The sequence below is a fragment of the Oncorhynchus mykiss genome, chromosome 9, assembly GCF_057628025.1.
Source record: "Oncorhynchus mykiss isolate SJ-2025 chromosome 9, ASM5762802v1, whole genome shotgun sequence".
NCBI lineage: Eukaryota > Metazoa > Chordata > Actinopteri > Salmoniformes > Salmonidae > Oncorhynchus > Oncorhynchus mykiss.
In genome coordinates, this window is record NC_143030.1 from 46,537,431 (window position 1) to 46,553,127 (window position 15,697).

The 15,697-nt window shown below is 39.0% G+C and overlaps 1 protein-coding gene across 4 annotated transcripts in view; it reads right to left on the reverse strand.

Moving 5' to 3' along the window:
* Window positions 1–603: 603 nt before the first annotated feature.
* LOC110532104 (DNA (cytosine-5)-methyltransferase 3B) overlaps window positions 604–15,697 on the reverse strand; it is a 64,918-nt gene continuing 49,824 nt past the window's right edge. For all 4 annotated transcript variants that reach the window (XM_090184329.1, XM_090184328.1, XM_090184326.1 and 1 more), the window contains exons 17-22: window positions 13,906–13,996; window positions 11,892–12,040; window positions 11,607–11,692; window positions 11,204–11,273; window positions 6,645–6,763; window positions 604–2,793 (exon numbers count right to left, since the gene is read on the reverse strand). In XM_090184329.1, the coding sequence (XP_090040455.1) occupies window positions 2,652–2,793; window positions 6,645–6,763; window positions 11,204–11,273; window positions 11,607–11,692; window positions 11,892–12,040; window positions 13,906–13,996 (657 nt within the window). In that variant the 3' untranslated portion in view covers window positions 604–2,651. The remainder of the gene's footprint in view (window positions 2,794–6,644; window positions 6,764–11,203; window positions 11,274–11,606; window positions 11,693–11,891; window positions 12,041–13,905; window positions 13,997–15,697) is intronic.

The following is a 15,697-nucleotide window of genomic DNA, read 5'->3' on the forward strand; positions in this document are numbered from 1 at the left end:
GCCAGGAGGAATGGGCCAAAATTCACCCAACTTATTGTGAGAAGCTTGTGGAAGGCTACCCGAAAATGTTTGACCCAAGTTAAAAAATTTTTAAAGGCAATGCTACCAAATACTAATTGAGTGTATGTAAACTGCTGACCCACAGGGAATGTTATGAAAGAAATATAAGCTTAAGTAAGTCATTCTCTCTACTATTATTCTGACATTTCACATTCTTAAAATAAAGTGGTGTTCATAACTGACCTTTTTATTTGTGAAAAACAAGTTTAAATGTATTTGGCTAAGGTGTATGTAAACTTCCGACTTCAACTGTATATATATATATATATATATATATATATATATATATATATATATATATATATATATATATATATATATATATATACACTTTATTACATTTCCTAGATCTAAGGCAGAGACTTAAACATTTATGAATGTGTTATTCAATGCATTTCTATGGGCTGTAGTAGTAGGCCAAATTCAATATTTTATCAAATTTTTTAATATATTTTTTTTATGTCTAAAGGGGTCCTAAAATTCAAAATCAAATAGCTAAATGATCCACGGTATGACCTTCTTAAAACAATTCCACATGTCAGCTTAGAATGAAGGCTTTTTATTGAATAAAAGTAACATATACCGAGTACACAGAAATACTTTCTTGCTGCCTTTTCAAAAAGTGCACAATTAGTACAAAAATTGCAGACTGGTCTTTTTGAATTGCTTGCACTTCAAATCACAAGTGTTGAATTAAAAAGGTTAATGAAAAAAAGCACAATGAAAGTACAGTATTATTGGAGAAAGTATTTTTCACAAAAGATAAATCAATTACATCTAACATTTGTCGAAGTTGCGAATCTAACATCCACTGACAATAAAAACAATCCTATTGATTAAAATCATGTTCTAAAATGCTCTATGAAATGATAAATGTGAAGCAAGCCTTATATACAGTATGTTGTGCTACTATTTCAGATACTGTTGCAAGTAAGCAGAATATCCGAGTATATAAAACTAAACATTTTAAAGGTACAGTCATAAAATTATATAAAAAAAAAACGTTTAGAATATTCAAAATCATAAGCATGACATTCAGCAAACTTAAAAGAATACAGTAGTGATAAAGCATGTAAACGATTTATGTATTTTGGCATTTTAGTAAAAAAAAAGCAACTGCTGGTTATGTCATGGACATACAATCAGTGTGTAACTGAAGTAGCTCTTTGAACATACTCATAAAAGGCACCCTGAATGAGTGAGTATTATTGAGTAGTACTCAGTGAGTACAGACAACTCAAAAACAAATAACTGGCAGGTCTCCACTGTGCACATATGATATGTAAAATCTGTTAAATGTCCAGTATTTAAAAAAAACTGAATAGCAAACTGTACACATTCAATTACCTAAACAAAAATGGGCTACAAATGTAGCCAAAATGAGTAGACAAAAAGTGTATATTGTACTTCAATCTGAAGTCCAGAGTACTTTAATGTGAGGTGAGGCATACTGGGGGTTATCAACTGCTGAAATTCACAGATTTAAAACATATAAATTTAAGATGACATTAGGACAGTCAAACTCCCAGTCCAATCAAATACTGTTAAATCCTGTAAACATTTGTAAATATACAGTATAACAATGAAGTATAAAAGTTCTATAAAACATTCCAGTGACTAAAAAAAATAAGTGTCAAATGTTTTTGTTGTTGTTTTTGCACAGATGACCAAGTTTTTTTATATATATATATATATAGATGCCCTGGATGATGAGGTAATGCCCACTTATTTTTGGTGAAAGCAAAAAAACAAACTTCCAGTTAAAAAAATATGGATACCATAGACAAATGACAAATGTCAAAATGTCCAATATTGAGATGTCTTTACATGTCTGTCTTTGCATTGATTTTACAGTATTTAAAAAATACATCTTTTTGGATATGGCTGAGAACGGATTCTTCTTCAGTCGCATTGGCATTTGGGAGAAGAACATGTATATTTCCCAACCCTGACTATGTTGACATAAAAATGAAAAAAAAAATATATATAAAAAACAACAACATTTCTACTCATTCATAAAGAGATCTATATCAATTTAAGAATTTATATAAATCAGCGTGGTATCAAAATAAGTTTGACCAACAAAACAAAATGGTGATCACAACAAAACCAGTCAAAGACAACATAAGGGGAAGTCATTAGTAAAAAATAAAATAAAAGCAGTGTTTAAAACCTTAAAACCCTAAAATAACACTTTGGCTACCAGGGGACAACAAGATGGTCTAACTTGGCATTGGCACTTCTGATTGACGATCAATGGTGTTTTCCATGTCACACTCAGCCCAGCCTTTTGCTACAGGAAAGGCTATAGGAGCCGGACCCTCAAATGCTTCCCCAATGGCAGGGCTGGTTTCGCTCAGTAGAAGCAGGATTGGCTCCTTGACTGTAGGGTATTTTTCAAGTGTGTTGGATGAAAACACCTAGGCTGAACGGAGAGGGGTGAGAGCATAGTCACCATTTGTACTTGCCCAGTCTTGTGTCCTCCTGCTCTTCCAGAAGGGGCCCTCCCCTATCATTACCTACACAGCCTCATGATTGGAGAAGGTCAAGGTGAGGTGTGGAATGGATAGAGTTATGGATCAGGGAGGGAATTATTCACATGCAAAGTAGTCCTTCAGTGGGGCAAACAGGTGTCTGATGACGGGCACGCTCCAGGATCTGCCCAGCAGCTTCTGCCTGGCACCGCGACCCATGTTTGACACATCTGTGTAGTGGACTGGGAAGCCAAAGATCCTTGAGGAAACAGATGATCAGAACAAGGGTGTATCACAAGTTGTCCCACAAGGCTCAGTGTTAGGTCCATTACTGTTTAGTATTTGAATTCAGATTTCACTCTTATACAGACATACATCTACATCCACACAAAACACCACCACTCTGCAACCCCCCTGTGTTGTTGACTATCTCTGTGAGGTGAAAACTTTTAAAAACTAAATGACGACAAAACTCATGGGCCCCAACTCTCTCATCAAGAAACTGGATGAACTCAAAATGGAAATCGACGGCTTCACCATCCAATCCAACTCCACAGTCAGCAACCTTGGCCCCACTCTGGCATTTGTACTCCACACCACCAAAACATCTCACAACTCGGACCCTCTCTCACTGACCCCAATGTTAAAACCCTCATTCACACCATTGTTTTCTTACACCTGAACTACTGCAACGCCATTCTCTATGGACTCCCCGCTAAAACACTGGACAGACTTCAACACATTCAAAATTCAGCTGGACTATTCCTCACACACACACACACCAGACTCTGGGACCACGTCACCCCCACTGGCTCCCAATTCACTACAGGACCATCGTCAAATTGCTCATGCTCACCTACAAAGCACCCACATACAGTGCCTTGCGAAAGTATTCGGCCCCCTTGAACTTTGCGACCTTTTGCCACATTTCAGGCTTCAAACATAAAGATATAAAACTGTATTTTTTTTTGTGAAGAATCAACAACAAGTGGGACACAATCATGAAGTGGAACAACATTTATTGGATATTTCAAACTTTTTTAACAAATCAAAAACTGAAAAATTGGGCGTGCAAAATTATTCAGCCCCCTTAAGTTAATACTTTGTAGCGCAACCTTTTGCTACGATTACAGCTGCAAATCGCTTGGGGTATGTCTCTATCAGTTTTGCACATCGAGAGACTGAAATTTTTTCCCATTCCTCCTTGCAAAACAGCTCGAGCTCAGTGAGGTTGGATGGAGAGCATTTGTGAACAGCAGTTTTCAGTTCTTTCCACAGATTCTCGATTGGATTCAGGTCTGGACTTTGACTTGGCCATTCTAACACCTGGATATGTTTATTTTTGAACCATTCCATTGTAGATTTTGCTTTATGTTTTGGATCATTGTCTTGTTGGAAGACAAATCTCCGTCCCAGTCTCAGGTCTTTTGCAGACTCCATCAGGTTTTCTTCCAGAATGGTCCTGTATTTGGCTCCATCCATCTTCCCATCAATTTTAACCATCTTCCCTGTCCCTGCTGAAGAAAAGCAGGCCCAAACCATGATGCTGCCACCACCATGTTTGACAGTGGGGATGGTGTGTTCAGGGTGATGAGCTGTGTTGCTTTTACGCCAAACATAACGTTTTGCATTGTTGCCAAAAAGTTCAATTTTGGCTTCATCTGACCAGAGCACCTTCTTCCACATGTTTGGTGTGTCTCCCAGGTGGCTTGTGGCAAACTTTAAACGACACTTTTTATGGATATCTTTAAGAAATTGTTTTCTTCTTGCCACTCTTCCATAAAGGCCAGATTTGTGCAATATACGACTGATTGTTGTCCTATGGACAGAGTCTCCCACCTCAGCTGTAGATCTCTGCAGTTCATCCAGAGTGATCATGGGCCTCTTGGCTGCATATCTGATCAGTCTTCTCCTTGTATGAGCTGAACGTTTAGAGGGACGGGCAGGTCTTGGTAGATTTGCAGTGGTCTGATACTCCTTCCATTTCAATATTATCGCTTGCACAGTGCTCCTTGGGATGTTTAAAGCTTGGGAAATCTTTTTGTATCCAAATCCGGCTTTAAACTTCTTCACAACAGTATCTCGGACCTGCCTGGTGTGTTCCTTGTTCTTCATGATGCTCTCTGTGCTTTTAACGGACCTCTGAGACTATCACAGTGCAGGTGCATATATACGGAGACTTGATTACACACAGGTGGATTGTATTTATCATCATTAGTCATTTAGGTCAACATTGGATCATTCAGAGATCCTCACTGAACTTCTGGAGAGAGTTTGCTGCACTGAAAGTAAAGGGGCTGAATAATTTTGCACGCCCAATTTTTCAGTTTTTGATTTGTTCAAAAAGTTTGAAATATCCAATAAATGTCGTTCCACTTCATGATTGTGTCCCACTTGTTGTTGATTCTTCACAAAAAAAAATACAGTTTTATATATTTATGTTTGAAGCCTGAAATGTGGCAAAAGGTTGCAAAGTTCAAGGGGGCCGAATACTTTCGCAAGGCACTGTACCTCACTTACTGGCACCGACCGACCTCACTTACCTCCTGCACCCCTACACTCCCATATGTTTACACCAAAGGCACACCTCTTCAGACAGACTTACCCAGATTCTCTGTTGTCTTAGCTTTTATCCTCTGTCTAGTTCACTTCCCTGGTTAGTCTGTCATCATGTTTAGTGTTCCCCCTGGTTAGTCTGTCATCATGTTTAGTGTTCCCCCTGGTTAGTCTGTCATCATGTTTAGTGTTCTCCCTGGTTAGTCTGTCATCCTGTTTAATGTTCTCCCTGGTTAGTCTGTCATCATGTTTAGTGTTCTCCATGGTTAGTCTGTCATCATGTTTAATGTTCTCCCTGGTTAGTCTGTCATCATGTTTAGTGTTCTCCATGGTTAGTCTGTCATCATGTTTAGTGTTCTCCCTGGTTAGTCTGTCATCATGTTTAGTGTTCTCCATGGTTAGTCTGTCATCATGTTTAGTGTTCTCCATGGTTAGTCTGTCATCATGTTTAATGTTCTCCCTGGTTAGTCTGTCATCATGTTTAGTGTTCTCCATGGTTAGTCTGTCATCATGTTTAGTGTTCTCCATGGTTAGTCTGTCATCATGTTTAGTGTTCTCCATGGTTAGTCTGTCATCATGTTTAGTGTTCTCCCTGGTTAGTCTGTCATCATGTTTAGTGTTCTCCATGGTTAGTCTGTCATCATGTTTAGTGTTCTCCCTGGTTAGTCTGTCATCATGTTTAGTGTTCTCCATGGTTAGTCTGTCATCATGTTTAGTGTTCTCCATGGTTAGTCTGTCATCATGTTTAGTGTTCTCCATGGTTAGTCTGTCATCATGTTTAGTGTTCTCCATGGTTAGTCTGTCATCATGTTTAGTGTTCTCCCTGGTTAGTCTGTCATCATGTTTAGTGTTCTCCATGGTTAGTCTGTCATCATGTTTAGTGTTCCCCCTGGTTAGTCTGTCATCATGTTTAGTGTTCTCCATGGTTAGTCTGTCATCATGTTTAGTGTTCTCCATGGTTAGTCTGTCATCATGTTTAGTGTTCCCCCTGGTTAGTCTGTCATCATGTTTAGTGTTCTCCCTGGTTAGTCTGTCATCATGTTTAGTGTTCTCCATGGTTAGTCTGTCATCATGTTTAGTGTTCCCCCTGGTTAGTCTGTCATCATATTTAGTGTTCTCCCTGGTTAGTCTGTCATCCTATTTTTTTATACTTATTTAATATGTAATTTTATTGCTATTTATCCTGCTGATTTTCTTGTGTATGTAAAGTGACTTTTGGTGTCATGGAAAACGCTTAAAATAAAATGTATGATTATTATTATTAGTATTAAAATGGCATCAGAGGGCATTGTGGGCAGAGTTGGGTCTTATTTATTAGTGCACACAGTAGCAAAACAATTTGCAACAGAAAACAAAAATGAGCTTAAGACAAGTTCCGGTAGTCCCTCCCTGTTTCAGTCTGTTTTCTTTTGTTTGGTGCCTAGTGACTATGACCCAGGAATGTGATTTGACATTGTTTTTTAACAGAGGCACCACAGAGTAAAAAAGGTAGAGGGCGCACTTGGGACAAAGAGAGTGGCACAGTCAGATTAGAGTTGTGGGTCTAGGTCTCACCTCTCCAACTCGGTGCACCACAGGATGTCCTCTTTGCCGTTCATCATGACGGGGAAGTGCTGGTCTTTGCCTTGCTTGATGGAGTTAGAGCGTGTGGTGATGGTGCGCACCTTTCCAAACTACCAGACAAAGAAAATGCACACTCATATTAATACACTGTATATACACATACACACACACACACACACACACACACACACACACACACACACACACACACACACACACACACACACACACACACACACACACACACACACACACACACACACACACACACACACACACACACAAAGTGCATTTGGAAAGTCTTTAGACCCCTTGACCTTACATTTTGTTACTTTACAGCCTTATTCTAAACTTTATTAAATAGTTGTCCCTACTCAATCTACACAAAGCAAAAACATATTTTTTAGAAATTGTTGCAAATGTATGAAAAATAAAAAACAGAAATACCATATTTACATAGGTATTCAGACCGTTTGCTATCAGCCTCGAAATTGAGCTCAGGTGCATCCTGTTTCCATTGATCATCCTTGAGATGTTTCTACAACTTGATTGGAGTCCACCTGTGATAAATTCAATTGATTGGACATTATTTGGAAAGGCACACATCTGTCCATATAAGGTCAGACAGTTGACAGTGCATGTCAGAGCAAAAACCAAGCCACGAGGTCGAAGGAATTGTCCGTAGAGTGCCGAGACAGGATTGTGTCGAGGCACAGATCTGGGGAGGGGTTACAAAAAATTTCTGCAGCATTGAAGGTCCCCAAGAACACAGTGGCCTCCATCATTCTTAAATGGAAGGCGTTTGGAAATACCAAGACTCATCCTAGAGCTGGCCGTATGGCCGAACTGAGCAATCAGGGGAGAAGGGCCTTGGTCAGGAAGGTGAACAAGAACCCGATGGTCACTCTGACAGAGCTCCAGAGTTCCTCTGTGGAAATGGTAGAACCTTCCAGAAGGACAACCATCTCTGCAACACTCCACTAATTAGACCTTTATGGTAGAGTGGCCAGACGGAAGACGGTTCTTAGTAAAAGGCACATGACAGCCCGCTTGGAGTTTGCCGGAAGGCACCTAAAGGACTCTCAGACCATGAGAAACAAGATTCTCTGGTCTGATGAAACCAAGATTGAACTCTTTGGCCTGAACGGAGCTAAGAAGAGAGAGATCCTTGATGAAAACCTGCTCCAGAGCGCTCAGGACCTCCGACGACAGGGAAGGTTCACCTTCCAACAGGACAACAGCCCTAAGCACACAGCCAAGACAACGCAGGAGTGACTTCAGGACAAGTCTCTGAATGTCCTTGAGTGACCCAGCCAGAGCCCAGACTTGAGCCTGATTAGAACATCACTGAAGAGACCTGAAAATAGCTGTGCAGCGACTCTTCCCATCCAACCTGACAGCTTGAGAGCATCTGCAGAGAAGAATGGGAGAAACTCCCCAAATACAGGTGTGCCAAGCTTGTAGCGTCATACCCAAGAAGACTCAAGGCTGTAATCGCTGCAAAAGGTGCTTAAAAGTACTGAGTAAAGGGTCTGAATACTTATGTAAATGTCATATTTTTGCTTTGGTATTGTGTGTAGGTTGATTCAATTGTTTTTTCCCCTCAATCTTAGAATACGGTTGTAACGTAACAAAATGTGGAAAAAGTTAAGTGGTCTGAATACTTTCCAAAGGCACTGTGAATGTGACATTTCAGTTTGTTATTTTTAATAAATGTGCAAAAATGTCTAAACCTATTTTTGCTTTGTCATTATGGGCTATTGTGTGTAGATAAGACAAAAAAAAAACATTTAATCCATTTTAGAATAAGGCTGTAATGTAACAAAATGTAGAAAAAGTCAAAGAGTCTGAATACTTTCCAAATGCACTGTATATACAGTACCAGTCAAAAGGTTGGACAAACCTACTCATTCAATGGTTTTTCTTTATTTGTACTATTTTACACACTGTAAAATAATTGTGAAGACATCAAAACTATGAAATAACATATAGAATCATGTAGTAACCACAAGTGTTAAATAAAGGTGAAATAACAAAAAAAAAAAAAAATAGTTGCTGTTGAGATGTGTCTGTTACTTGAACTCTGGGTTTATTTATTTGGGTTCTAATGAACTTATCCTCTGCATCAGAGGTAACTCTGGGTCTTCCTTTCCTGTGGCGGTCCTCATGAGAGACAGTGTCATCACATCGCTTGATGGTTATTGCGACTACACTTGAAGAAACCGTAAAAGTTTTTGAAATTTTCTGGAATGACTGAACTTCATGTCTTAAAGTAATGATGGACTGTCGTTTCTCTTTGCTTATTTGAGCTGTTCTTGCCATAATATGGACTTGGTCTTTTACCAAATAGGGCCATCTTCTGTAGGGGGCAGTATTTTCTTCTTGAGTATCTTCTTGAGTGTAGGGGGCAGTATTTTTGTTTTTGGCTTAAAAACGTACCCATTTGAAACTGCCTATTTCTCAGGCCCAGAAACTATAATATGCATATAACTGTCAGATTAGGATAGAAAACACTCTAAAGTTTCCAAAACTGTCAAAATATTGTCTGTGAGTATAACAGAACTGATATTGCAGGCAAAAACCTGAGGAAAATCCAACAAGGAAGTGCTGTTTTTCATGAAAGCTCTCTGTTCCATTGGATGCCTTGCCTCCATTTAAAGGGATATCAACCATGGTCCTTTTCCTATGGCTTCCTCAAGCTGTGAACAGTCTTTAGACATAGTTTTGGGCTTTTATTTTGAAAAATGAGCGAGAACGAACCCATTGCGTCAGTGGATGGCTGGGTGCCAGCAGAGTTTTTCATGCACAACAGACATTTTCTCTCTCTCGCCTATGGAAGAAGCTACATTCCGGTTGACATATTATCAATTATATATTGTAAAAACAACCTGAGGATTGATTATAAAAAACATTTGACATGGATACTATTTAGAATTTTCGTCTGCGATGTCGTGACCTCTCGAACCTGTGGATTTCTGAACATAACGCGCCAAACAAATGGAGATACTTTGGATATAAAAATAATCTTTATGGAACAAAAGGAACATTTATTGTGTAACTGGGAGTCTCGTGAGTGCAAACATCCGAAGATCATCAAAGATAAGCAATTTAATTTGTTGCTTTTCTGACTTTCGTGACCAATCTACTTGGCTGCTAGCTGTTTGTAATATTGTGTCTACTGAGAGAGATGTGCTTACATAAACGCTTGGTATGCTTTTGCCGAAATGCTTTATTGAAATCTGACACGCCAGGTGGATTAACAACAAGCTACGCTGTGTTTTGCTATATTGCACTTGTGATTTAATATTTGTAGTAATTTAATTTGAATTTGGCGCTCTGCAATTCAGCGGATGTTGATGAAAATGATCCCGCTAAACGGGATGGGTGCGTCAAGAAGTTTTAAGGAAAGAAATTCCACAAATGAACTTTTAACAAGGCACATCTGTTAATTGAAATGCATTCCTGTTGACTACCTCATGAAGCTGGTTGAGAGAATGCCAAGAGTGTGCAAAAAACGTCATCAAGGCAAAGGGTGGCTACATTGAAGAATCTCAAACATAAAATATATTTAGATTTGTTTAATACTTTTTTTGGTCACTACATGATTCCATATGTGTTATTTCTTAGTTTTGATGTTTTCACTATTATTCTACAATGTAGAAAATAGTATAAATAAAGAAAAACCCTTGAATGAGTAGGTGTGTCCAAACCTTTGACCGGTACTATATATATATAAGCAATAAGGCCAGAGGGGGTGTGGTATATTGTATATGGAGAATTTACCATGGATAAGGGCTGTTCTTACGCAAGACAGAGTGCCTGGATACAGCGCTTAGCCGTGGTATATTGGCAATATACCACAAACCCCTGATGTGCCTTATTGCTATAATAAACTGGCTACCAACGTAATTAGAGCAGTAAAAATATGTTTTGTCATACCCATTGTAAATGGTCTGATATCTTTTTACTGCTCCAATTACTTTGGTAACCAGTTGATAATAGCGATATGTCACCTTGGGGGTTCGTGGTATATGGCCAATACACCACGGATAAGGACTGTATCCAGGCACTCCGCGTTACGTCATGCAAAATAACTACCCTTAGCTGTGGTATATTGACCATATACCACAAACCCCCGAGGTAACATATTGCTATTATAAACAGGTTACCAAAGTAATTAGAGCAGTAAAAAGTTATCAGACCATATGACAAAACATGTATTTTTACTGCTCTAATTAGGGGTCAGTTTGGGGTCACTCATAAATGTCATTGTTTTTTAAAGAAAAGCACATTTTTTGTCCAGTAAAATAACATCAAATTGATCAGAAATACAGTGTAGACATTGTTAATGTTGTAAATGACTATTGTAGCTGGAGACAACTGATTTTGAATGTATTTTTATTTTAATGGACAAAAAATTGGCTTTTCTTTCAAAAACAAGGACATTTCTAAATGACACCAAACTTTTGAACGGTAGTGTACATTGAAATAAAATCACTTAGTGATTCCTGTCCAGTTCCACTGAATGAAGGAGAGCTAGAGAGTGTTACCTTAGCCACACGGCCATGGTCCAGACAGTCCTGTAGCTCCAGCTTGTCCATCCCAGATGCACACCGAGGCCTGACAACAAGAATGGGCATTAGAAATGGAATCCTCCAAGAGATCCGTAAAGTGAAGTGGCTAGCACTTTGTTTTACTGTACGGTTTCCACTAATATCAACCGGTAACAATGTGTACTTCCTCGCATTTAGTTACTAAACACATTTGGCAACTATCAAATGGTGCGTTTAATGAATTCCAAATGAACAAACAAGTAAAAGTAATTCATAAGTTATTACTGTGTAATTACCATTAGATTTTACAGTGCAATTTGGTCATTGTTGTATTGTAAAGTAACAACAGGAATATGAAAGATTGTGTTAGTATAGGAAACACACTGTGGTCATCACACACCTGTTCATCCCTGGTAGGTTGCCCCAGAAGTACCTAGCCCTGTGAGCCGCAGACACCTCAATGGCGTCGATCATTACTGGATTGCACTGTAGGACACGCACACACACACACACACACACACACAGGTTGGTGTTTAATTGAACATACCGCTGCTACCGTGGGTTACACATTTTCAGTAGACGAGACGACTTCTCAAGCTATCTCACGAGGTACTGCCAAAGACCTCTGAGGTTGTCACTTGTATTGATCCGTTGATATTGAATTGATATTGTGGACACAACAAACCTCGAGGAAACGGGAGATGTCTCTCTTGTCGTTGACGCCCATGGCGACCACGTTCTCGAACATCCAGAAGAAGGGGCGGTCCTCGGCCTCCTTGGGCTTGGCCTCACTCAGCAGACGGTAGAACTCAAAGAACAACCTCCCTGTGCCCTCTGGACAGACAGACAGACGGGGGATGAGGAGAACTGAATAATAATGTACATCAATTGCAATTAGGCCTGGGGCGATATGGCCAAAATATCATATCACTGTATTTAAAAATAATATGACTGTATTTTATGTTTTGGATTAAAAAAAGTTCTAATTTTGCTTTATGAGTGACGTGAGACCCTAGGGTGCCAACACATACGTTCTAAGTGATTCCAATGGGTCTATCTATCTCTATTCAGATTGTTTTATACTGTTCAATTAAACTTAAACCAAAAATACATTTCTTAATTTTCATACATTTCTGCACTTCCTGCACTCATTGGAGGTAATTTCCACACTGCCACATAGGGCTTCACGATATGGGCAAGAAAACTAGTGTCACGCCCTGACCTTAGTTATCTTTGTTTTCTTTATTATTTTGGTTAGGTCAGGGTGTGACGAGGGTGATATATGTGTTTTGTCCTGTCTAGCATTTTTGTATGTTTATGGGGTTTCCAGTCTAGGTGTTTTTATGTCTATGGTTGCCTAGATTGGTTCTCAATCCAAGGAGGCTGTTTATCGTTGTCTCTGATTGGGGACCATATTTAGGTAGCCATATGCCTTGGATAGTTTGTGGGTTATTGTCTATGTGTAGTTGCCTATGTCAGCACTCGGTTTATATAGCGTCACGTTTGTTTAGTGTTTCTTCGTTTAATTAAAGAGTATGTATTCGTATCACGCTGCGCCTTGGTCTGCTCCTTACGACCAACGTGACAACTAGGCCTTATTTTTAAATTTGACTTACAATTTAGATCAAAACACTTTGGTGAACTGATGGGATGATGGAAAAATAATGTTCTACAGTTAGAAGATAATAGTGGGCACTTTGAATACAGTGTTATTTGACATGATAACAAATGAAAATGGCACAGAGGAGTTATTGTGACACGGTAGGAACCAAAGTGTTGGTCAGTGTTTTCTAGGGGACACTATAATCTTTGGCTACATTCAATGATTTCTCTTAGCTACTTCATGTAGCTAACATATTCATGCTCTTTGATTTAGAAGATATTGTTACACAAACAACATGCTGATTGAAGCCTACACCAACACTGGTATCAGGCTGTATAGCTAGCTACGTTTGCTCTGACTAACTAGTGATTAGCATTAGTGGCTAACACGACTTAGCCACAACCTGCTAAGAAAAGACAAATTAGATGTTTGCAGATGTAAGACACACTAAATAATAGTGTAATTATAGAATGCTTCAGGACTTATATTAAGAAGCAAAGTGGAAACGGAATCATAGTCATCAACATTTGTGCTGCATGGACCACTGAACGCAACCGTCTCGTGGTCGAGCAACAACAAATGCGCTCCTTAATCGACGGGGCCGAGCTCGGTCCAGGTGCAAAACAGCATGGAGAGAGAGAGACAGAGGAGAGAGATGACTCAAGTAGCGGAGTAAACTATAAAAAGGGACATTACACACAGCGTATCACATGTAACAAACCAAACATTCACATACCGTTACAGAAGGTAAAGTAAAAACCCAAACCGGTCCGTGCATCAAAACCGGTCTAAAGTCAAATACGGTATACCGCCCAGCCCTAATTCCAATAATGCATCTGTCATTATGAGTTTCAAATATCCCGGATTCTTATACCTTACACGTTGCCCTGGACGTTTAGAGGTACACATCTATAATGTACATGTAAGAGGGAATGGATACAGTATAAATGACATTTCATAAGAACTACTTCACTGGAATTTTAGCCTGCAACACTTGGCATGAATTCTAAACCCTAATTGGAGTGAAGTGAAGCATGCTTGTTAATACATGTAATGAAGTTTGATTCAAATGCATTATTTTGATTTGATTTCTTACCGTACAACCCCTTCCTGGCGGGGTTGACGATGGACAGGTCGTTACAAGGGCTTCCTCCGATCACCAGGTCAAATGGACCCCACTCTTCTATCTGTGTGAGACAATCACACCACCCTCCTGTCAGACTGAGTGTAACACACGTCAATGCCCCAACATCTGCCCCCATCTGCCGTTCTGTCATTCCCAATCCCCCCTATCCTATCCCTACATAGTGTCACCTCCCCCCCCATCACCTCATCCATATTGCCCACCACCCCCAACACAGGGTAGTACAGAGCCTTCAGAAAGTACTTGACTTATTACACATTTTGTTACATTACAGCCTGAATTCAAAATGGATGAAATAGATTTTTTTCTCACCCAAAATACCCCTTATTGACAAAGTGAAAACATGTCTTTAGAAATGTTTGCAAATTTATTGAAAATGAAATACAGAAATATCTCATTTACATAAGTATTCACACCCCTGAGTCAATACATGTTAGAATCACCTTTGGCAGTGATTACAGCTGTCGGTCTTTCTGGGTAAGTCTCTAAGAGCTTGGACTGTATAATATTTGCACATTATTCTTTTTACAATTCTTCAAGCTATGTCAAGTTGGTTGTTGATATATTGCTAGACAGCCAGGACAATAACCTAAAACACAAAGCCACATTGTTGCTTACCAAGACAATATTTGAAAGTACCTGAATGGCCTAGTTATAGTTTTGACCTCAATCGGCTTGAAAATCTATGGCAAAACTTGAAAATGTGAATTTGTCTTCCAGTGGAAAGCAGACTGAACCATGTTTTCCTCTAGGATTTTGCCTGTGCTTAGCTCTATTCCGTTTATTTTTATCCTAAAAAAAAAAATCCCTAGTCCTTGCCGATGACAAGCATAACCATAACATGATGCAGCCACCACCATCCTTGAAAATATGAAGAGTGGTACTCAGTGATGTGCTGTGTTGTATTTGCCCCAAACATAAGGCTTTGTATTCAGGACATAAAGTTAATTTCTTTGCCACATTTATTGCAGTTTTACTTTAGTGCCTTATTGCAAACAGGATGCGTGTTTTGGAATATTTTATGCGAGCGATACAGTCTTTTCTTTTTACGCTGTCATTTAGGTTAGTATCCTCAGTTTTCTCCTATCACAGCTCCTTAAACTCTGCAACTTTAACTGTTTTAAAGTCACCTTTGGCATCATGGTGAAATTCCCCATACCTTCCTCTCCAGCAACTCAGTTAGGAAGGACGCCTATATCTTTGTCGTGACTGGGTGTATTCATACACCATCCAAATTGAAATGAATAACTTCCCCATGCTAAAATTAATATTCAATGTCCACTTTTTTTATACCCATATGCCCTTCTTTGTGAGGCATTGGAAAAGATCCCTGGTCTTTGTGGTTGAATCTGTGTTTGAAATTCACTGCTCGACTGAGAGAGCTTACAGATAATTGTATGTGTGGGGTACAGAGATCACGTAGTCATTTAAAAATCATGTTAAACACTATTATTGCACACAGAGTCCATGCAACTGGAAAGTATTCAGTGCATTTGGAAAGTATTCAGACCCCTTGACTTTTTCCACATTTTGTTACATTATAGCCTTAATCTAAAATGGATTAAATAGTTTACCCCCCCCACACACACATCAATCTACACACAATAACCCTTAATAACAAACTAAAAACAGGTTTTTAGACATTTTTGCAAATGTATAAAAAAAATAAAACTGATATCACATTTACATACAATATGTGACTTCTTAAGCAAATGTTTATTCCTGAACATATTTAGGCTTGCCA